Source organism: Tympanuchus pallidicinctus, unplaced genomic scaffold, assembly GCF_026119805.1.
Source record: "Tympanuchus pallidicinctus isolate F22 unplaced genomic scaffold, pur_lepc_1.0 scaffold27, whole genome shotgun sequence".
In the NCBI taxonomy this organism is placed as follows: domain Eukaryota; kingdom Metazoa; phylum Chordata; class Aves; order Galliformes; family Phasianidae; genus Tympanuchus; species Tympanuchus pallidicinctus.
In genome coordinates this window covers 6,272,586-6,294,119 of record NW_026294744.1, presented here as the reverse complement: position 1 = coordinate 6,294,119, position 21,534 = coordinate 6,272,586, and the positions used below count along the sequence as shown (strand labels likewise).

The 21,534-nt window shown below is 42.3% G+C and overlaps 1 protein-coding gene across 14 annotated transcripts in view; it reads left to right on the top strand.

Annotated features, from left to right (window-relative positions):
- Positions 1-19,416, top strand: part of PPFIBP1 (PPFIA binding protein 1) — a 102,106-nt gene extending 82,690 nt beyond the window's left edge. For 9 of the 14 annotated variants that reach the window (XM_052690624.1, XM_052690630.1, XM_052690629.1 and 6 more), the window contains 15 exons: positions 647-707; positions 1,807-1,839; positions 2,975-3,149; positions 4,637-4,669; positions 6,884-7,025; positions 7,433-7,561; positions 8,210-8,360; positions 8,808-8,919; positions 9,083-9,171; positions 13,046-13,168; positions 14,421-14,546; positions 15,366-15,554; positions 16,118-16,297; positions 16,646-16,711; positions 16,795-19,416. In XM_052690624.1, the coding sequence (XP_052546584.1) occupies positions 647-707; positions 1,807-1,839; positions 2,975-3,149; positions 4,637-4,669; positions 6,884-7,025; positions 7,433-7,561; positions 8,210-8,360; positions 8,808-8,919; positions 9,083-9,171; positions 13,046-13,168; positions 14,421-14,546; positions 15,366-15,554; positions 16,118-16,297; positions 16,646-16,711; positions 16,795-16,881 (1,696 nt within the window). In that variant the 3' untranslated portion in view covers positions 16,882-19,416. The remainder of the gene's footprint in view (positions 1-646; positions 708-1,806; positions 1,840-2,974; positions 3,150-4,636; positions 4,670-6,883; positions 7,026-7,432; positions 7,562-8,209; positions 8,361-8,807; positions 8,920-9,082; positions 9,172-13,045; positions 13,169-14,420; positions 14,547-15,365; positions 15,555-16,117; positions 16,298-16,645; positions 16,712-16,794) is intronic. The other 5 variants (XM_052690633.1, XM_052690634.1, XM_052690625.1 and 2 more) reach the window with 3 other exon arrangements.
- Positions 19,417-21,534: the final 2,118 nt, after the last annotated feature.

The window sequence follows — 21,534 nt, the reverse complement described above, 5'->3', positions numbered from 1 at the left end:
GATTTTATTTTGAGTGACTTAGTGCTGTGAGAACATGCCCAAAGTCAAATTTTATTCTCTTTATGCTGTTATAAAGATAGATGACTTTGTGAGATTCAATGAAGTTACTCTTAACTTAGACCTGGCTTTGGGGAGTCTTTAGTGATAACTCTCTTTTCAAACTTAAGCACTCTAGACTTTGTCCCATCAGAACAGACAGATATCTGGTCTGAAATGAAAAACAGAACTGTAGATAAAATACTAAACCATGATTCACTTAGCGTGTTTGGCTTCTTTAAGGATTAAATTAGTCAGAAGCCTGATGCTAATAATACTGTTTTTCATAGCTTCTGTTTATAGCACTTCCTTTTGCCTGTGTACATTCTGCTTGTACTTCTGAATATACTACTTTAAATAAAAAGCCAAAAATATCCCAGGTAGGCATTAAGTCACTGCAGCATTAACATCAGTAATTATGAAGTGGAGATTTGTAGAATGTGTCCTACAACTGTGTGGGCTCTGATTAGTGCATTGATTGCATTCATTCAAAATGTCTGTGTTTTTGAATATGTTTCATCACATACTGTTATTTTTAAAGCTGTCTCCTGAGAGTGTATCTATCTTTAAAAATTTAATGGAGTTTTTCAGCTAATTTTTTTTGTTTCAGGACTTCCTCACTGCAAAAGTCCAGCAGTCTGAGCAGTTTGAAGAAAGAGACATCTGAAACGGTGTGTGTGGGCTCTCACTTCTTCCTCTCCCTTTGAAATGTGAATGACATCTCCAGTGGGGCTCTGAACCTATGAATGTCCTATTGCCTTCCTCAGGGCCAGAGCAGGTGTAGCAATTGGACAGGTGAATATGATGGAAAGGCATTACAGCAGAGGTACAATGACAGAAGGACCAGCATGATAGAAAGGTGCTATAAAGGAAGAGAAGAAGATTGCTCACCTGTATCAAAAGATTCCAGGTTCAGAGGAGAAAGCTCCACTAAGGAGGGATCTCCAACAAAAGATCCTTCCCCAGTGGCAGTCAGCCCTTAAATGAGGTCTAAGAGAGGTGCAGCCAGGCTCCACCCCTTCTGGTCACACAACTGAATTGCCTTCATTTGTGCTTCCAGGTCTGACCAGGTCCTTTCCCCAGGTACTCAATCAGTGGTTCAGGCCATGACTCAACAGTTCCCATACAGCAGGGCTCTTCACATCATGCGTTACCAGTGATCATAAACATGTCACATCTTACAGATTTAATGAAAAAAACATAGGTTTTGCTAGGAGGTGTTTACATGAGATTCTTGTGGCTGTTTTTGTTTGTTGTCTGTTGTTTTTTTTTGACAACCTGGACTGTTAAAACTCATAAATTCTCTGATATTCAAGCAGCTGAGCTTTGCTTTACAACTTAGAAAAGATGCTGATAGGATTGAAAGAGTGAGCAAAACTTGATGATAAAAGCTAGAATTCTTGAGTTGTTGGGGTGGGGAGGTTGGTTTGTTTGAACAGCTAAGGAATGGAGTCTGTGGATATTTGGTCACTACCCTGTCTGATTCCTGGTTTGGGTCTCCTCAGCTGACTGAGCTGCAGGTGGCTAATTATATACATAGCTAATCCTTTCCAAAGTAAACTAAAGCAACTGTATTTTCATGTCAGCTCACTGACCTCAAAAAAGTAAGAATTAATCTGAATTAATACAGCTTTGAAGAGATTTCTTTTGGGAAAAAAGAATGCAGAGAAGGGTATTTCAGTAAGAATTCAACTTAGGGTAATGTTGATGAACTGAACACTTACTATAAACTGTGAATTCTTAATGTGTTTCTTAATCTTTCCCAAACAGGATAGGGATGCTGCTTCACAAAAGCCAACAGAGGTAATGTTTGTGTGTGTGTGTGCACTTGTGGCTATACGTGGAGAAGCGTGGGATGCATGGATGTTGGAAGGCTCAGTCACCTGAAATTGCTGTATTTGGTTCCAAAGGGGGAATAGCAGACAGGCAGACAAGATAGTCAGGGGTATACAGTGATTGCTGCAATCACTTCTGCATCGGGCTTAGGGTGTCTCACACGTTCTTTTCTTTTCCCACAAGGATTATCTTCCAGTCTTGTTGAGCATAAGGTTGCCATCTCGTCTAATGTTTCCCTCACATGTTCTACCACTTGATAATTAGCAAAGCTAGCCATTAATTATTGTACTGACTCTGTAATTACCTTTGATTAGTATCTCTGAAAACCCTTGGGTTTCCAAATTGCTTTCTGTAACAACTGTGTTCTTCAAGAGACTATCATTACGGAACAGTTACCCCATGGTACTGTATGGCATAGTTTGCATACAGCAGTCATTGCATGAAGACCTGAGCAGAGAACACATACATGAGAAATCGCTGTTAGCTGAATGCTCTATCCATTCAGCAAAAGCCAAAGGATCTTATTTAGATTGTGAATGGATTTTTCTCTTTTTAAAGAGACAGTGAAACAACCCAAAAGGTTGGAACTATTACTTTAAATTGGTTATGTGATGTTTCAGATTTCAGTTCCTGTCATTTTTACTCTTTGCTTGATGCCTACTTTCCTTTCAGCTTGGGCAGTTGGCAAAGGCAATTAGTTAAATCATTCTGAAATTGCAAAGCGATTGCAGATGAAAGGGGCTGTTCAGCATTTTCCAGAGAACCAATTCAGCGTGAGGGTCTTGTCTCCTCCTTTGATTCCACTGTTGTCAAAGCCTTACAGGTCTATATTTTTACCTTTTTAATATATGTAAGCTGTACTTGCAGAAAATGAGCAACATCTTTCATATAGCATGTTATTTTTAGAATTTAGTGATAGTAATCCCAAGTCCTGAACTTGTTCAACTGAAGATCTTGTCTGTTCTTCATGGTTTTTGCAGTGCTTTCTCAAAGTAACACGTGAGATCAAGTGACTCTCCAGATTATCTGTCAGTGGTCACTTTGCATCTTCAAAGGTCTTTTGCAGTTCCCTGGTATTGACTGTTTGTTTTCCTAACTTAAGCAGGTTAAACCTCGCATGGAAGGTAATAATTTTGCCACTCTCCCTCCAAAATCTCCTTCTCATGGCATCACAGGAGATGAGGATAGTTTTGGCACCCGTAAAGCCAGATCTTCTTTTGGACGGGGCTTTTTCAAGATAAAAAATAATAAGAGGACCGCAAGTGCCCCCAATCTAGGTAGGTATTGTACACCTAGATGCAGGTCATGTATGTGTTGAGCAATGTTTCTAATAACAGGGAAATTAAGGTTTATTTTTCTGAGTGATGTAACTGTCCTAAAAAGCTGAAAAGCCAGCCTTCATCTTGTTTATGACATGGTGGTGTTTTTCTCGATAGAACGGTTGGAAAAACTCAAGAAAGAGCAACAGAAAAACAGAGAGAACCTCACTGATGTAACAAAGTAGTTGGTCTGTTTCCACCTGTGCTGTGTTATCTCCCCTGAGACCATGTAATGCATTACTGCAGTTTTCAATTGCTGGCTGTCTAGCCAGCAACTCAAACGTGGGATTCGTGGATATCTTTTCCCTTGGCTCCATCTCCAGTTTATCTTTCGTAAGATTTTCTGATGTACAGAAATGAGGCAGCTGCACTCAGTCTTCCTCTTTGTTTTATTTGTTTATGTAGTCTTGCAAAAGGGATTGTGACAACAGGAACACTATTGGTAAGGTTATTTAACCTCATTTTGAGTTCTGGACTCATGTAGGAGGGTTTTCTGTTTTGGTCTTGTCAGTTGCGCAGTGAAGAAATGAACAAAATGTTCTGCTTAATACAGTATTTGCTTTTACCAGCAGTTGAAACCTAACTTGCATTAGCTGATTTGCTCCAGTATTCTTTCCACGTCAAGTTCAATCATCGAGTGAGTCCATGAATCAGAACTATTGGCATTTATCTACAATTTTTGGCTCTGTTGCACAACAGAGTTTGTTTGGAGTTCAGCTCTGTCCTTCAGAAGCATAAAGGCAGATAATGACTTCTATGTTGAGAAAAAATCTATTGCTTTTACTTGTCGATGACCATCTTTTTTCAAATGAAGCAACATACCCACACATTTATTATGCATTGCCCCCCCCATTTTATTTTCCCTTATCATATGGTATGGGAACTTGCTAGAGTACTTGGGGTAGATGTGCAGTCTGTTCTGAGGGTTAGACTCTTTGCTTTGGTTTATTTTGTCTGTGTTTGTGTGTAATCACCTGTTTCATCCTGTGATTAATTTGTCTAACAAGATGGAGGTCTTGTGGCTGTCCTAAAGGATTGGAAGATGAGCCGTCTAGAGCAGGCTCCTGTGAATTTGAATGATTTGTTATCCAGATTTCAGTGCATCCACCTATAAAGTTGGTGCCCAGATTCTTGCCACCTCACAGGAGCCCGTGTGAGTCGCAGAGTGGGTGGCCTCCCTGCACTGCAAGGACTGAGGTGCTGCTTTCCCTCTCCAACAAGGAGCTCTACTGCTTTTATTTTCTAAGAGAGAGATGAGCAGTGAATTGTTTATCCTATTCTCTGTGTGATTCATTGCTGTGTGTGACGCATGCGTCTCATTTACCTCCTTCCTTTTGTCTTGTATTTTGTTGATGTAAGTTTTGAATTATGTTTTACCTTGTCCTTCTGCGTGTTCTCTCCCTTTGTGCTGCGTGTGGTTATGTGCGTTGTTTGGATATCTGAAGATCGCAGTCGAAGTGCAAGCGCCCCTACTTTAGGTACAGTAATCCTGCATGTCTGCCTGTGTCAGCAGCTGTGCTGTGGCTGTTGCTGATGGCTGGTTATAGCCACGCACTTTTCAAACAAAAGCTAGACACCAGAGCTCTGCATCAAACTCTTGTGCATCACTAAAAGGAGTTTTCATGCAACATCTGTCCTCTGCTAAAAGTCAGCTGTGCCATTTCTTGATAACTGCTACTAATGAGATTGCGGGTTAATTTGCAGAGACCTGTACTGTAACTTTGAGCACAAAATTACTTACAGACCAAGGCAGCAACAGGGAAAACAGCAGTGTATGAACACCAGGAGTGCATCTGTGCTGTTATCCATAGATAACATATGGATAATGTGTCATAGAGCCCCCCAGGAAAGCTTGAAGGGTTGTGAAACAGGGAATTGAATGTGCTTATATCTCAGGAATTAATTTGGGGGTACTCTGAGTGAAAGAGTAAGTCCTCTTCTGAGAAATAGCTACGTTTATTATGTAGTAAATGAATGAGAAATAACTGGGACTGATTTAGATGGAGCCATTCATATGGTAAAAACTGCTCATGTGATGTGAGTGTTCCCTGGGTGGTTCTGGCAAGGGCAGAGAGAAGCAGCAGGGCCAGGTGCTAGCAAGGGGAGCTGTCTCAGCTTTGTTTAGCAGGTGTGGTGGCACAACAGTCGCATGTGGCCCTTGCTGACAAAGAGACACAAGTCCTCTTGGTCCTTCCTTGGTTTACCTTGGTTGGCTCCTCTTAGGGGTTATGCATCTGGGAGCAAGGTGTGTGGAGCAAACATTGCAATACCCGCTAATCTCTGCTACTAATTAATCCACCTTGTCCTAGTATTCTCTCTTTAGAGTGCTGTTTAAAGATGTATTTTTCATTGTTTTTTCTAAGCTAGGACTTTTTCTTACACAAGTAAAGCAGAATCCACAAGTGCAAAGGCTTTGTTTGATGTGCTGCTCTCTCTCACCAGCAAGACTGCCTTGTTATTCTGCAGCAGTCAAACCACAGTGCCCCAAAATCATCTTGCATATGACCTTGTTCCCTCACTACAAGGTTTTCACTTTCATTGAAAGAAAATGGGACAAGTTCATGCATAGTCCATCTAAACGCCTAAAACTTTGCCCTGCAGGAAAATACTCTTGAGACCGTGTGTCCCAGCAGTATATGCTCTAGCTCAATTCGTATGATTTGTTTGGTTTTCTCCTGCAAGTTTGAGGGTCCGTTTGAAAGACACAACAGTCATCTTATTACATGGCTGTGTGAAAAGGTGGTAGAAGTGGCTGCAGGCCTGACTGCCGGCCTGCTGCAGGCTGCCTTGCCACGGCTGCTTCATCTCAATAAGCTTGTGTTGACATTGTTCCTCAGCAAGCATCATCAGCTCCACATGGTGACTTTCTTCAGCTACCTGGCACTTTGCTGGCACACCTCTGCTTATGTAGTCTTATAGATATTGCAATTTGTTTACTTTTCTTTTTAAATGGTCTTACGTAGTCTTATGCTTTGTTATTTCAGCTTTTACTGAACGGTGTTGTCACAATTTCACTTTCATAGACAGGAACCTTTAGGTTTGTTGTGAACAGAAAACAAGGGCTACAGATCAAACTTTTCATGTGGGAGGTAGTGTGTAGGCTCTGTGCATCCCTTCAAAGGAAAAATGCAGTTCATAGTGTAGACTTCATGATATTTCTCTGCAGAGAAACAAAATGCTTCACAGCCAGGAGAAAGCTTTGTTTCCACCAGCAAGGTGAAAGGGCCCTCCTGCTCCTAATGTGGGAGGAATTATTCGTTGCTGGAATTTCCTCATCAGGGAGCACAGAGATAATGGAGGTAATTAGGAAGGTTGCCCACTGGGAAATAATTTATTTTTCTGTGCTCTGGGGACTCCTGGTTGAACTCCTGCCATGGACTGATTTATTCCTGGGAGATGGTCCCCAAAAAAGAGTGAACCTGGGATTTGATTCATTGATCAGTTCACCAAATATTTGTTGCCTGGTTTGGATGCAAGGCACTCAGCTAGTGCAGGGCTTTGCCTTGCCCCTACAGTCAGGCCCATGAACAAGAAGCACGTTTTATTTCTCTTGTTTTTTTCACATCACTCTTTGCCTCATTTTATTAACATGGAGGCTATCAGTAATTTTAGCAAGAGTCATTCCAGAGTTCAGGAGTGAGCCTGTACAGTCCTGCAGAAGTAAGCCTTGACAAAGCTTTGTTTTCTAATAGCGGAAACAGAAAAAGGATCTGCAGATCACCTGGATCTAGCTGGTTTGCCCCCTCGACCAAAAGAAACAGATAGCTTGCAGATGACTCCACCTTCTCCAGATTCCAGGAAGAAGGCCAGAGGAATCAAGAAGTTATTTGGAAGGTAAGCAAAAGATGTGAAAGTATCATTCTGCAGAACTCAGGCTTGCAGGGAATCCAGCCGGGCACTGGAGTGGCTCAAGCTAATGACTCTGGGAGGAAGAAGGTGGTGGGCTTTGCTGGGGCACTGCTGCCCCTTCCATCTGCTTTATGCAGTTTTTCTCAAATGATCTTTCCTTTTTTTCCCTTTCAACTTGTGGCTCTGTAGTCTGTTCCAAGGCAGGTTGTGGACACAATTGGTGTGACCATCACAAGAGCGGGAGCTGGCATTTGAGGGACCCAGTGATGGGTCAGTGTTGGGTGGAGGAAGGGCTACAAATGCCAAAGGAAATCTTGCCTGTCTTGGTCACAGTGGTAAAAGCATACCTTTTCCTTAGGCACATGTTAATATGCTTCCTTTCTTTAATCCAGACTTAAAAGAAGTCAGTCTACAACCTTCAACCCAGATGACATGTCAGAAACGGAGTTCAAAAGAGGAGGGACAAGAGCAACTGCAGGGCCACGGCTGGGCTGGTCTAGAGACCTGGGGCAGTCTCGCAAGTAAGACAATCGGTGGCTAAGTGTGCTGTGCATGCCTTCCTGGCAGCTCCAGTCAGGTGCGGGATTAAAAGGAGGAGTGCAGTGCCAAAATAAAACATCTCTTCTCCTGGTGAATGGAAACAGGTGGATCCAGGCTGTTTCCTCCCTTGAGAGATGATTTTGGCAGGGATGAGGCTGATTGGTGGTGGGAGTCCAGGTTCCTATTGCTGAGTGAATCTTGAGTGCATCTGCAAGGCTGTGCGAAGTGGAACGCGAGCCCTCATGTGGCAGTGACAGATATCCTCCAGTGTGTTTCCTGCTGCATTTCTGGGATTACAAGCAAAAATGATAGATTACAGTTCTTCTTTAGCGTTTTAGCTACTCTAGGCAGTAAGGGCAATTATGTCAGCAGTATTAGTAGATAGTGTTTGTTGTGGTGGTGACAAGAGATCAGCACAGCGCAACATGGTGCTGACAGTTCAGAGGTAGAGACACTCTTTCTCATAAGGCTCACCTGATTGTGGTGCATGTTCTTCCCTGGAGATTATCCCAGCTCCCACAAAATACCTATGAATGAATGGCTCAGATTTTGGTTGTTTTATTGGGTATGAAAGCAGGAAATTTGAGGCATGGGATTTATCAGTCTCTTTTTTAAAAAATCTTCTGTAGTGAGCTGGACATGCCATTTGCAAAGTGGACAAAAGAACAAGTTTGCAACTGGCTGCAGGACCAGGGGCTAGGCTCTTATATAAGTAACGGCAGACACTGGATACTATCTGGGCAAACCCTTCTGCAGGCCTCTCAGCAGGATCTGGAAAAGGTGAGAAGTACTAGAAACACTACTTTCAGTTCAACTTAAAAGAATGCTTTTAGCTAAACAATTCTTTTAACCTTGCCTGCCTAGGTAGGAGTGGAAAGTAATCCAACCAAGTATTTTTCTGAATACTGACACATTTTAAATTATTTGTGTTTTGTGTTTTTGGTTTTTTTTATATGCAGCCTCTGATATGAGAGTGCTAAGTTTGATATTTTCATATAGTTTTAAAGAACCTGCATTCCTTAATCCACTGCGGTGAGCAGGTGTTTCCTAAAGCTGAGTGTGTGCTGAGGTGGTGTTGGTACTCAACAAATAGAAATACAGCACTTGCTGGTGACTTGGCAGATGTATTCAGTGAGACTCTCTGAAACAATTCTTATTTCTTACGTAACAGACTAATAAATAAAATACAGTATTGTATCAAGCTTTGCTCTTTCCTTTCTTTCACAGGAGCTTGGGATAAAACACCCATTGCATCGGAAGAAGCTTCAGCTTGCTCTGCAGGCTCTTGGGTCTGAAGAGGAGAACAATCATGGAAAACTGGATTACCATTGGGTTACCAGTAAGACTGTAGTACATGCTGAATCAGCAGCTTTTTGTAGGGCTTCCTAATCATGTCAAGTGTAGGGTTCAGAGAGTGAGAATAACACCTAACTGGTGGTGTGGACATGGTTGCCATCAAGAAGAGCTTTGCCATGTTAATGTTGGTTCTGTCTCTTTGTTAGGGTGGCTGGATGACATTGGCCTCCCCCAGTATAAGACCCAGTTTGATGAAGGAAAAGTGGACGGCCGCATGCTCCATTACATGAGTGTAGTGAGTAAATGGCTTTTCTTGTCTTGACGTCTTTGTCATGTTCTTAGTTTTTACTGACATTTAATGCACACTAACATTCATCCAGACAACTCACTGAAAATCATGAGTCTGGAGAGATCTCCTGCATAGCTGTTAGATTCACTTAACACTTAAACCTCTTCCACTTAGCCCTTCTGCAGGAGCATCCATCAGCCAAATTGTGGCTGACCTCACAAGCACCCCATTAATAGAGCACTGGAGGGCACGTGGGGCTGCTAGGGCATCTCTGACATTGCAGACAGCCACTATCACATCCCTCTGGGGCTAGCAGAACCAAACAGACTTCTTACAGGGCCAGTCTGTGAGGAGCCAGGTCACGGCAATCTGGCCTGTAGCTTCCTAGAGCAAAAAGTTGGCACATGAGCCACGTGGTCACCATATGCAGGCTTGACTTTTGTCCCAGATAGACAGGATCTGAAAAGAAGCTCAAGCTGGCGGTTACTCTTGCAGAACTTACACGTACATGTACATGATGTACCAGATGCACAGAGCTCACTCCAACAGCTGACCATGTCTCATGAGATGCTACTGTTTTCAGAGCAAAGTTCATAAATTGGGAAAGGAAATTCTCTGCATAATTGCAGGGAGAAAATCAGGAGAGTTGAGAGAGTCATAGACACTGTTAATGCTGGAAAGATATTCCAGGATCCTTGATTTGTGCACGCTACCTCGGAGTGTTTAGAAGGCTGCGTGAAAATGTAGTGAGTGTCCTGTGGCCAAACTAATGCTAATAGCCATAACCTAAAGTAAACAGAAGCCCTGACAGTAGAACTCACCTGCATGTATTTCCTGCATTCTTTCCATCTTTAAAGACAATATCTTAATGTGGGAGAGCAAATAGTAAGCAAAAGCCCAGACTTGGGCCCCTCACTGCAAGAAAGACATTGAGGCTCTGGAGTGGGTTCAAAGAAGGGCAACAAAGCTGTTCAGGGGCCTGGAGCACAGGGCTTATGAGGAGCTGCTGAAGGAGCTGGGAATGTTCAGTCTGGAGGAGGCTCAGGGGAGACCTGATTACTCTATAACTACCTGAAGGGAGGTTGTAGTGAGTTGGAGTCGGCCTCTTCTCTCATGTAACTGGTGATAGGACCAGAGGGAATGGCTTCAAGCTGCAGCAGGGGAGATTTAGGCTGGAGGTTAGGAAATACTACCTTTCTGGAAGAGTGGTCAGGCACTGGAATGGGCTGCCCAGGGAGGAGGTGGAGTCACCGACCCTGGAGGTGTTCAAGGAACGTTTGGATTTTGTGTTGAGGGACGTGGTTTAGTGAGAACTATTGGTGATGGGTGGGTGGTTGGACTGGGTGATCTTGTAGGTCTTTTGCAACCTTGGTGTTTCTGTGATTCTGTGATTCTGTATGTGAGAAGTGGATAATCTTGTGCTTAAGAGCTGTGCATGACATTGTCTGATATGCTCAGGCAGCAACTGAGCTGCCTACAAAAGTACACACGTGCTGTGGTTGCATTTCATGCAGCTTTTTACTGTTCAGATTAACTGTCAATTAATAGAAGTAGGTGGAATGTTTTTCTTCTCAGCGAGCCAATGTTGTCTAGTTATCTATTCATGTGGATTCCTAGCGTAAGAAAACCAAAGCAATTGCAGTTTTAAGAGCCAGCTTGTTTGAAAACAGGATTCATTATTAACATTTGCATTATGTATTTAAAAATGTACAGCATGGTGTCAGCTCCTCACTTTACTGCCTGTCAAGTGAAGCCAACCGGTTCTTCTCTGGAGATGTAAATGAAAACTGAACGTTGCCAATATTATTTTCTTCTTTGTAACAAAGGAGAAATCAGTCACACCCTGGGCTCTGTAGAAGTTAACTATTTTATGCCATATTTGCATGTTTTGTATGTTCTTTACGTTAGATTGACTACCTGACATGATTGTGCTGTTCAGTGCATTTCAGACAAATGCTTAGTACTGGCTGCTTACACAGTGTTTTCACGTTTGTTGGCTCTAGTTTATTGAATTTGCACATCAATATGAAAGTAAAGGCAGCTTGTTTCTTCTGTTAAATCTTGGAGATCTGATGCCAGTAAGTTCTGCTGAGCTCAGTCTCGTGTTGCGATGCTTTGTTGCTGTACTGAGTGGGTGAGCACTGGGTATTGGTAAAATGCAGCATAGGCAGCAATGTGAAGGATCTTCACGTTATGCTTTTTTTACTCTACATGTTAGTCTTCTTTTTCTAAAAAGAAGAGAATCCATCTGATGGGTGGACAGACGAGGAATAGGCAGTGGAAGCTTTGCCTTTGAACTAGACAACTCTCCCTGTCAGTTCCTTTTAAATTAAATCCCTAGGAATTTTTTTAAGCAGTGTTTAACCATGAAGTTACAACAGCAGATTCTGTGTAAATAATCAGCTAAGTACAACTGTATGTAAAATGAGAAAGAAAACTTCTAAAAACCACATGGAAATTCACCCTTACTCAAGCTAAAATAATGAAATAACATGAAATAGAAACTCTAATCTTAAGTTCATCATAAGGTTAGCCAAAAGCAATGAACTGTTTGGACAAGCATATAATTTAATCTTCACTTATTCTGGCAAAATCATAAAACAGTCTGCTGTTTGTAACACACAAGTGGTGTTAACACATAGCAATCTAGGTTAACCCTAGCAATAAAGATACATAAATTCACTTGTCAGCCAACTTGCACCAACAAAGTACCAGACTTTGAGACACTTAGTGACATAATAAGGATTGAATTATAACTGAGGAGCCTAGTTTAGCAGGAATACAGATCTCACAGCATGTGACCACTTTTGCAGGTTAGGACAGGTTCTTTGTTTGCAACCCTTCCTGGAGCTATGGGTCTGGATGATCTGGGAAGTCTTGCCAGGCTGGTCACTCAATCCTGTGTAAACATTTCCCACGTATGAGCTCCATGAATGAGAAAGAATCTGTTTTGGTTTTGACATGCTACATTGCTGGGGCTAGACATTGGAGTGAAATCAGAGAGAGGCAAAAAGGTGTCATCTTCTGTATTGCTCATGCTGCAAGGTTGTCAGCAGGTCAGGATGTTGGGTTGTACCAACAATCTTCAGTAACCTGTGAGCCTCATCTAAATTGTGTATCTTGTTTACTGTTGTTCACCACATGTGTCCTGTGAGTTAAGTTCTCTTGGTTGCCAACAGTCTCTCCTTCTCACTTATCAGAGATTTAAAGGAGCTCTGAGTACCAGGAGGTGTAATGGAGCAAAACTGCTACTTGCTGCTGTAATTATGAAGGGGGAAACTTGCTCTTCCCAGCTTTTGACATCTGAAAGCTCCTGGTCCAGCCAAGGGCTGTAGTTGGTGTCAGTGCAGGGAGAGCAGGCTTTGTGAGGCAGCGTCTCATTCCTTGATGTGGCAGAAATTGTCCTCAGGAGATGTCTGACTCTTTCTGTGAAGGCTGGTGGGAGCCTAAATAGCTGATCTGTATGAGCTGTAAAAGGAGTTCTTCTGTGAAATTAATGTTGAAGTAAAAGTTGTTGAGAGGATTAAGATTTTAGAGAAAGAACTGGCTGCTTTTGTTAGTATCACCGATGCTTTGCAAGGGGGAGTGTGGGGTTGTATCTTGGCATGCTCTTGCCCTGCTGAAGGTGAGAAGGGATTCATCCTTACTGAAAAAGATCTGGCTGTGCAGTTATGCCTTACAGTACCTTGTCACAGAGGCAAGCACCAGGCCACCTATGGGATGGATGGCTTGGCATTAATCCCTTGTCTCATGCATTTAAATTCTAGGATATACTAGATGTGACATTTTAAGCCACAGTTCAAAGCTGTTGAGGAAACTGAGTGTTGGTTCCACTACTAAGTGCTTTTGTGTGTATTAAATCCTCCTTCCTCTTCCACAGGATGACTTGCTGTCCTTGAAGGTTGTCAGTGTCCTCCACCATCTCAGCATCAAAAGAGCTATCCAGGTTCTGAGAATAAATAACTTTGAGCCCAACTGTCTGCGCAGGAGGCCATCAGATGAGGTACTGCTTTAGGATGGAACTGTGAAGAAGAATCCTGTAGGGTTTTTTCTCAGTGTTTTTGACTATTCCTCCTCTACCCTTTCTTCTTATATTGGTTGCTTCCTATTTTATTTCAGTTTTGGTTTCTTTTTGTCATTTTATTCCCAAGATTCATGTCCTGCTGAGGCTACCTTGAACGCAACTTTTTATCCTTGACCTGCTGTGGCCCCAAAGTCATGTCTCCTTACCAAATCTCACATTCCTTCTTGCTAAACAAGTGTCCTTAGTCTTTGATGTGTTTTCTTCAAAATAAATAGTACTGAACTTGGTGCACAGCTTCTGTCAGGCTAACGTAACTGTGAAGTCTGTGGCCTTGTCAGAATTTTCTCTGTAAAACAAGTTTAGTCTTATCAGGCAGGAAACTGCCACTGATTTGTGTTGGAAAGAGCATACACCAGCTAGGGCAGTGGATGATGAAGCAGCCCAGAGCCTTCTATTTAGATTCTAATGCATATCTGCAGAAAAAGCACACCAGCTTATGGAGCTAGCTAGTTTTCAGCTCTACTTGTAGAAATTGCAGCTAATCCTACTGTGCAGCAAGATCCTCAGACTGCATGAAGAATGATACAGACCTGTTCACTGCACTCAGGAATATAGCTCATGTTGTTTGGCACAACCATCCTGCAAGCAGAGCAGGAAAGATGATCGCTTCCCAGTAGGATAAACACAAGCTAAGCTGCTGTGATAAGCTCTTGGCTTGAAATTATTAGAAGGATACTGTGTTATGAGTAAGTAGTGCTTGAATCTGACTGATTTCAAGCCCTTCTGCCTCGATGGAAGGCTTTAGATTTTTCCTGCAATGATCAGAAAAGTGTCAGAAGGATATCTTCATGTCAGTGTCTCCATCAGCTAGCATAAATATTTTAACTCTTAAGTGAAGAATCAGCTTAAGAAACTCAGAGGGGAGCTCAGCATATTGTATGCAATGCTGAGATAGAAGATTTCTCATGAAATTGTGATTTACATCTGCTCTGAAACCTTTCAGTGCTTAGAGGAATGTATGAGATTTGGTCCAGACCCAATTCTACTTCAGTATTGCTGCAAGACAGCAATCCAAAGAAAGCAGAAATCTGTTTTGTTTTGTTTTTTATTTCCTCAAGAGCAAGGTGGGGTCATATGCATAAAGGGCAGGGGAGGTTTGTGTCAGTAAAGATTGGGGCTGGGGCATCTGTGTTGGGAAGCCTCCTTAACTGCCTGTTCCTCCTGTTCACAGAATAATGTCACACCTTCTGAGGTCACCCAGTGGACCAATCACCGCGTGATGGAGTGGTTACGCTCTGTTGATCTGGCAGAGTATGCACCTAATCTGAGGGGGAGTGGTGTGCATGGGGGGCTGATGGTAAGATACGCACAGGCTTACTTTATTTGATTTAAAGTAAATCATGACTGAGAATTACTAGTTCTGTCATCTTTGCTGCACACATACTTCTATCTTCTTTTTCTTCTTAATAATAAGTTGCTGTCAATATTTATTACCCAATAGTTTTAAAGGCACTTTTAAAAGGCCTAAAAGTGGCTTGGACAAAGTTTGTTTGGAAAGCAGTGAATTTGTTTGCCTGCATCCCCTTCACAATTTAATGGCATTTTCTACCTCCTACCTACAGCACAATCATGCTATTATACAACCACCATTTTCCTTCCTACATGTGAACATGTTTTTATTTTTGTGGGGAATGCTTGATTCTTTAGGAAAACCTGGAATTTCAGTGTCAAAACAGTATTGTTTTTAATTTCTCTAGCATGAGATCCTCCAGGCTAGAGATTTATGCTTGTAGAAGTGTGTAGTGGATGAAACTTCTATCCCTTTTCCAGAAATTTTATGTTTATTTTCCATCATTCCTTTGACTACATTTTCCAGAATTAAAGAGGATGCTGGATAAACATTTTGCTAGAGCTTTCCATATCATGTGATCTAAGGGTGGATTTAGCTCTTCTTTCTATTTGCCAGTTTCCTTCTGTTTATAATTCAAGAAAGAAAGGCTGAAAATAGCATTCTATGAATCCTTTAACTCTCTTTTCTCTGTCTTAGTTGTATATTTTCTCTAAATTAAAAACCCAAAGCAACTTTAAAAAGTGACTGAGCCACATGCCCATCAGCGTCCTTGAGACCTCATCAGACAGTGTTGACATCAGCTGGACTCTGTGGTTTTGTTAATAGGTTTTGGAGCCACGTTTCAATGTAGAAACCATGGCCCAGTTGCTGAACATCCCACCAAACAAAACACTGCTGCGACGGCACCTAGCCACTCATTTCAACCTCCTCATTGGGCAGGAGGCCCAGCAGCAGAAACGTGAAGCCATGGAGTCCCCAGACTACGTCCTCTTAACAGCAACTGCTAAAGTTAAGGTAGGCCACTTGTTCTGGGTTCATATGTGAGCTTCCAGCAGACATTTAGATCTCTGGTGTGTTAGTTTTATCCATTCTTGGAGGGCTGTTCAGTAAGGTTGTTTGAGAAACAGGGTTGGCTGCTAATGTGATAACAAATGAAAAAGCATTAGAGCAGGACTCAGCAGATATGGGTTTGACTCTTTTGTCTGCTGTGAGCACACCACATCTCAGCTCCTCATACGTGCCAAAGAGAGATGGCACTCTTGTGGGTTGTCCATCTGACTGTATGATAACGTGCTTGGGACAGAGGTGGTCTCTTACTGTTTATATGCTCGTGATTTTGTGCAGTGGGATTCTGATAACATTTGGGATCCTTTAAATACTATTTTTGTAGTAATGATGGAATGAGGGATGCATCTTGTTCTTATGGATACAGCTGGAACTGCAGCTATTCAGAAAGCTGTAAGCAAAGCGGTGGAGTCTTAACCCTTCAGCATCTGCTTACATTGAAGCATCAGTTGCAGAGACACCTGTTACTTCTTCGCTGACTCTTAAGTTTTTGTGAATTTTCTTTTCACAAGCCAAAGAAACTTGCCTTCAGCAATTTTGGGAGCCTGAGAAAGAAAAAGCAAGATGACGTGGAAGAGTACGTGTGTCCTATGGAGCTGGGGAGGGCCTCTGGAAGTGCATCGAAGAAAGGTTTTAAGGCTGGCCTGGATATCCGAGTATATGATGATGATGATTTGGACAGGCTGGAGCAGGTAAAACTGTAGTACTTAAATGTGCTGTTAGATTTGATGGGAAACTTCTCTTTCACAATGAAACCTTTCCATTCCTTTAGCCTGTGAAGATTCTCAGTTTTGACAGTCACAAAGCATTACTCACAAACACAAACATGTCTCTCAGCCCAAGTACTGCAAGCCACGAATGCAGCAGCTGTAAGACTGTCTCTGACATAACTCATCTTCTGCCTCAACAGGGCACACTCATCCCTCACTCTGAGCATGTGGGACTGTAATAAAGCACTTACATTATTTGCTGAACTTAATTGCCACTGCACGCAAGGGATTCATTATTCATTCATTATCCATTATCTGTTTTTTTTGCAGATGGAAGATTCAGAAGGGACAGTGAGGCAAATAGGAGCATTTTCTGAAGGCATCAACAACTTGACAGTAAGGCTTAAAACTGTGATCTGTAGAATAAAAAGTCTTTTTCTGTAAAAATGAATTTGACTCTTCCCTCATTTCCTTTCTAGCACATGTTAAAAGAGGATGAAATGTTTAAAGACTTTGCAACTCGCTCTCCTAGCACCAGTATAACAGATGAAGACTCCAATGTGTGACAGCAACCAACAGGCACTGATGAAGGCTCACTTCCTGTGTGCAAGAAACGTCATCACTAGATGTGATGGGCAGCAGATCATATACACTATGCTGCTCTTGCTTCTGTTTGTTAGAAGTAATACTGGGGGGTGGAAAATTTAAAGAAGAACTGAAAAAAAAAAATAAAAAAAGGTGCCTACTTTAAAGTTGCCATAAGAAACACCCAGACACTGGTGAATGGAAATTGTTTTTACTATATTTAATGTACAAACTGGTGATATGTTTCAGAGTGTTGCATTTAAATTGACATGGTATCATAGTGCTCCTTTTTCTTATTCATGTCCTGAGATGATCCTTTGTACTATTACAAAGTAAAGCAAATTGTTAGATAGAAAAGCATTGCACCTGTAGTTGTCAATCAGCTTTCTCTTATTGCTGTCTTTTTCAAAGGCCTTTGCCCCACGCAAATGCTAGTTCTGCCCTTCCTTTGGTATCCAACATAGGATTTTAGCCCTGCATAATCTCCCCAGTAGCTCTTTACTGTTGCTTTTATTTTTATACTGTTTTATAAAAAAAAAAAAATTAAAAAAAAAAAAAAAAGAAGTATATGAAGTACATCTAAAAGCAAAAATTTAAATTTTGTGACGTAGAGTAATGGAAAGTTCAAGGTAAGGGGAAGGGGGAGAGAACTGTAAAAGATTATCCCAGTTTGCACACCAGCTGGTTACTGGAAAAGGCAGGCTGACCTTTGGAACTGTTTGCTTTTGTTGCTTTTTACTGAATTCACAGTTTAATGATCTTCCATTTGGGATGGAACAGTTGTGAAGCATGTTTCTTCTAGCAGTGACTCCTTGGGAAGCTGCAAATTTCAAAATGTCTTCTTTCTTGTTTCCAGCAGCAGTAGTTTTATAGCATTTGAAGTTAGTAACACTTCCGTGACTTAAAAATGTTCTGGAGAGTTTTTCTTCAAGTTGAGAGTACTCCCTGCACGTGGAAGGGATGTTTCTGTGCTGTGACTAACGTGAGGATGGTGTAGTTGCAAACAAAGTTATATAGAGAAATGTATAGGAAATATATTATTTCATTATATTAAACCCAAGGTGGAACTTTTCCTTAAAAAATCCAAATATCAAACGTGTTGCTCATCATTTTGCCTTCTTAGAGCATAACTATTTTTCCTTAAGGTCATCAGACTTTAAAAACATTAACTAGCCAGTGGAAGTTTGTTGTCAGGCTTTCTGTATTGCAAGATGTCCTAGCCAAAGCAATGAAAAAGTAACTGTTTATTACAGCAGTCTTTTATACAGTGTTGAACATAGCATGTATTTTAGCACAATAGCATGAAGCTTCTTTGCCTTGTAATGGGAAAAAAAAGCCCAGCTGTTCTTTTTGAATACTGTTTGGCTTTTACAAGAATGTGTCGCTCGTTTCATCATTGCCCGTGCTGGAAGTGAGATCATGGCTGACACACTGATATGTGGTGTCACGGATCATGGATTTGTGCTGGTCCTGTGGGTAGGAAAGGAAGGAAGGGGATTCCATGGACCTTGGAAGGTAGACCAGAGATGTGTTCTAGCACTCTACTGTTGTAGCCTTATGGGCTGTAACCAGTCAGGTTGGTTTTTTTGTCATTGTTGTTTTTATTTTTTTGAAAGATGTGCAGTTTGGGCTAATTTTCTTGTGCAAAGAAGAAAACTGTGATGTGGATCAGTTGTGTTATATACAATATCAAGTGCTGCCATTCTCTCTTCAGTAGCTGGAGCCAGGCAAGTGAGCCATACAATCATGAAGCAGTTTGTGCCACTTTACATTTGTGTACAGGCAGATCACACCTGGTGCTTTATTCAGAACTTCGGACTGAGGAGCACTCACAAGTAATTTGCTGCCTGTTGTTTCTTCTGCAGTTCTGGGGGTGGCTGAGCTATTCCAAATAGGCAGAACCGCCCCACTCTGCAATGCCTGCTCGCCACTGTCAGGCACAAATCCTCATGGTGTCTGTTCAGGGCTTGCTTTCTGTGAGTACTTTGCAGTGCTTGGCCCAAGATCCTGCTCTGCCACATGCAGCAGAAGCACTGGAAGACATAGTGCAGGCTTCTGAGCAGAAGTATTCCTTCAGATTCTCCTGAGCAGACGCTGGCTAGTGGACACAATGAATGAATATTCACAGTAGAAAAGGGACTAATGACACTGTGCTATGTGTTGAAACAGGTACAAGCAAATGCTCTGAGATTTTTTTCTCACGCTGGTGCTGTTAACAAGCCTAGCAGCAGCAGCAGACAATCATTTCTTAAGTCCACTGTAAGTAAAGTTCTGCTTCAGACACCTTGTTTCTGGGTCTCCTGGGTGGAGAACAGGTTGTCATTCAGAGCTGCCTATCAGCTGAACTATGGCTGTTTTGTGGGGACCTGTTAGGAAAGCATTGGTAACAGTGGGAGATTTTTGCGTGCATGTGCACACAGCTGATACCGTTGTGGTATTTTGTGTTTTTGAAGAGGGCAACGTAACTACTGTGTATTGCCATGTAAAATCCAATAAAAATCTGTGGAAAATGCCAACTGCTTCTGGTAAGTTTTGGTGTGGGTTTGTTTTTGGGGTTTGTTTTTTTTTTTTGGTAATGCACCCCTAATTTCTTTTTTTTTAAAATTCCTAGGAAGCTCATTGTGTTCTACTTAAAAGATGAGGGACAAGGGGCAAACAAAATCACAGGCAGGATTCACCAGTTCATCTGTTGATGGTGCCAGCAGGAAGAGTCAGGTAACAGTCAAGAAATACGCAGGTTTTTTTGTTGATTTTTGAGATCCAGATTTGATGCACACTAGGTTGCTGGGCATGACAAGGAGGTGTCCCAGCCCCTGTCTGCTCCTCAGTGAGCCCTCGTAGGGTGTTGGAGGACCAGCAACGTTCGTCTCCATTGCAGAGAGTATCTCCAGCCCCAGGAGTCATCATCCTTCCCCATGTCCTTGTAGCCCTCAGCAGCTCTAGAAGTACCAGTTGTCTTCCCCACTTTGTTGCTGGGATGCAGGTACAGATGATGATAGATGTTTTGCTCGGAGTAGCCCAGGTAGCAGTGCAGAAACTGCAGAATTCCTCCCTCTTCTGACCCTCATTTCTGTTCGTCGGGTCAGCTTTTTTGTGTTAACACTTGGGATAAATGCTTTGAAATCTAGAGCACAGTATACCATTTTCGTCTTTATAGTGACACGAAGCTTTATTCTTCAGTATTTTGGCATTTTCTTTTGCAGCAAGAGCTTTTCCTATGGAGTCCCTTTATCATCTTCTTCCCATTGGAGGACAGCATTCTTTGATGCAGCTGTGAAAATGAACACAAGCCCATAGAATTGCTAGACGATTAGGAGAAAAAGCTGGCAAGGAGGGAGTGTTGGTTGCTGGGGAGTGCTGATGTAGAAAGGAGGAGAAATTGAGAGTTAGAATCAGAGGTAATGGGAGACTCAGCAGTGTATCCCCTGCTGATTGCTGTAGGATAGTCACAAAGGAATGGAGGTGAGACAAAGAGACGTGAAGATCTGTGGGAGAAAAGAAATGTAATACTTAGGGCATAGTCTGTTTTCTGGAGAGAGGGACCCAAGTGTGACCAACCTGAGATGGGGTGTCTCTTGGGGGTTTCAGGAACACCAGGACATCTGTAGGCAGTAGAGATGAATCACAGAATGGAATAGGTTGGAAGAGAACTGAAAGCCCATACAGTTCCACCCCTCTGCCACGGGCAGGATTGCCATCCACCAGATCCAGGAAGGCTGGACACTTCTCAAGGAGGTGTTAGAGATGCAGGGGCAGCCTCCAGTCAACCTCTGATCAGGCTGCCCAGGGCCCCATCCAACACTGACTTGAATGCCTCCAGGGATGGGACATCCACAGCTTCTCTGGGCAGCCTGTGCCACTGCTTCACCATCCTCTGAGTAAAGAATTTCTCACATCCTAGACTACATCTCCCCTTTTTCAGTTTAAGATCATTCCCCTTGTCCTTTCACTATTAGACCATGTAAAATGTTGGTCTTCTAGTTTATAAGCTCACTTTTACGCAGTGAAGTAAGGAAAGTTTTTGAGCAATTAGAAGAAAGAATGCAGAGAAAGATCCTTATCGCTTTTTTGTTATTCACTGAGAATGGGGAGAAGGAGGAACAAGAGCAGCACTCAGCAGGGTACAGTGTTTTCTGGGAATGCTGGTGAGATCCTGGGACAGTGAAGAGATGGTTGCAATGTATTTGCACTAGCAGCTGACCTGGCTGATGCCTCCTGCAGCAGAAACATGCAGTCCAACCTTAACAGTTATGGAAACTGGATTTTGTAACTTTAGGAATCTTGTTTAGTTCTAGCTGTGCCTGGTGTGTCACCTCTCTGAGGTAACCCAGCTGCAGGTGGCAGCAGCAGCTCAAGCTGCTCCTTTCTTTTTAGAAAGAGAAATTGGAAAAGGCTGCTCAGGGAGGTGGTGGAGGTGTTCAAGAAACATGGAGATGTAGCACTGAGGGGCATGGTTAGTGGGCATGGTGGGGATGGGCTGCTGGTTGGACTGGATGATCTTAGAGGTCTTTTAGTATTCTGTCTGAGTGGTTAAAAGAAATAGGTTAATTCATCTCTAGGTAATACCCAGTGCCAATAGAAGTGGCTTCTTTGTAGTAGTCCTAGAAATGAGAGAGTGCAAGATAAGATCAGGC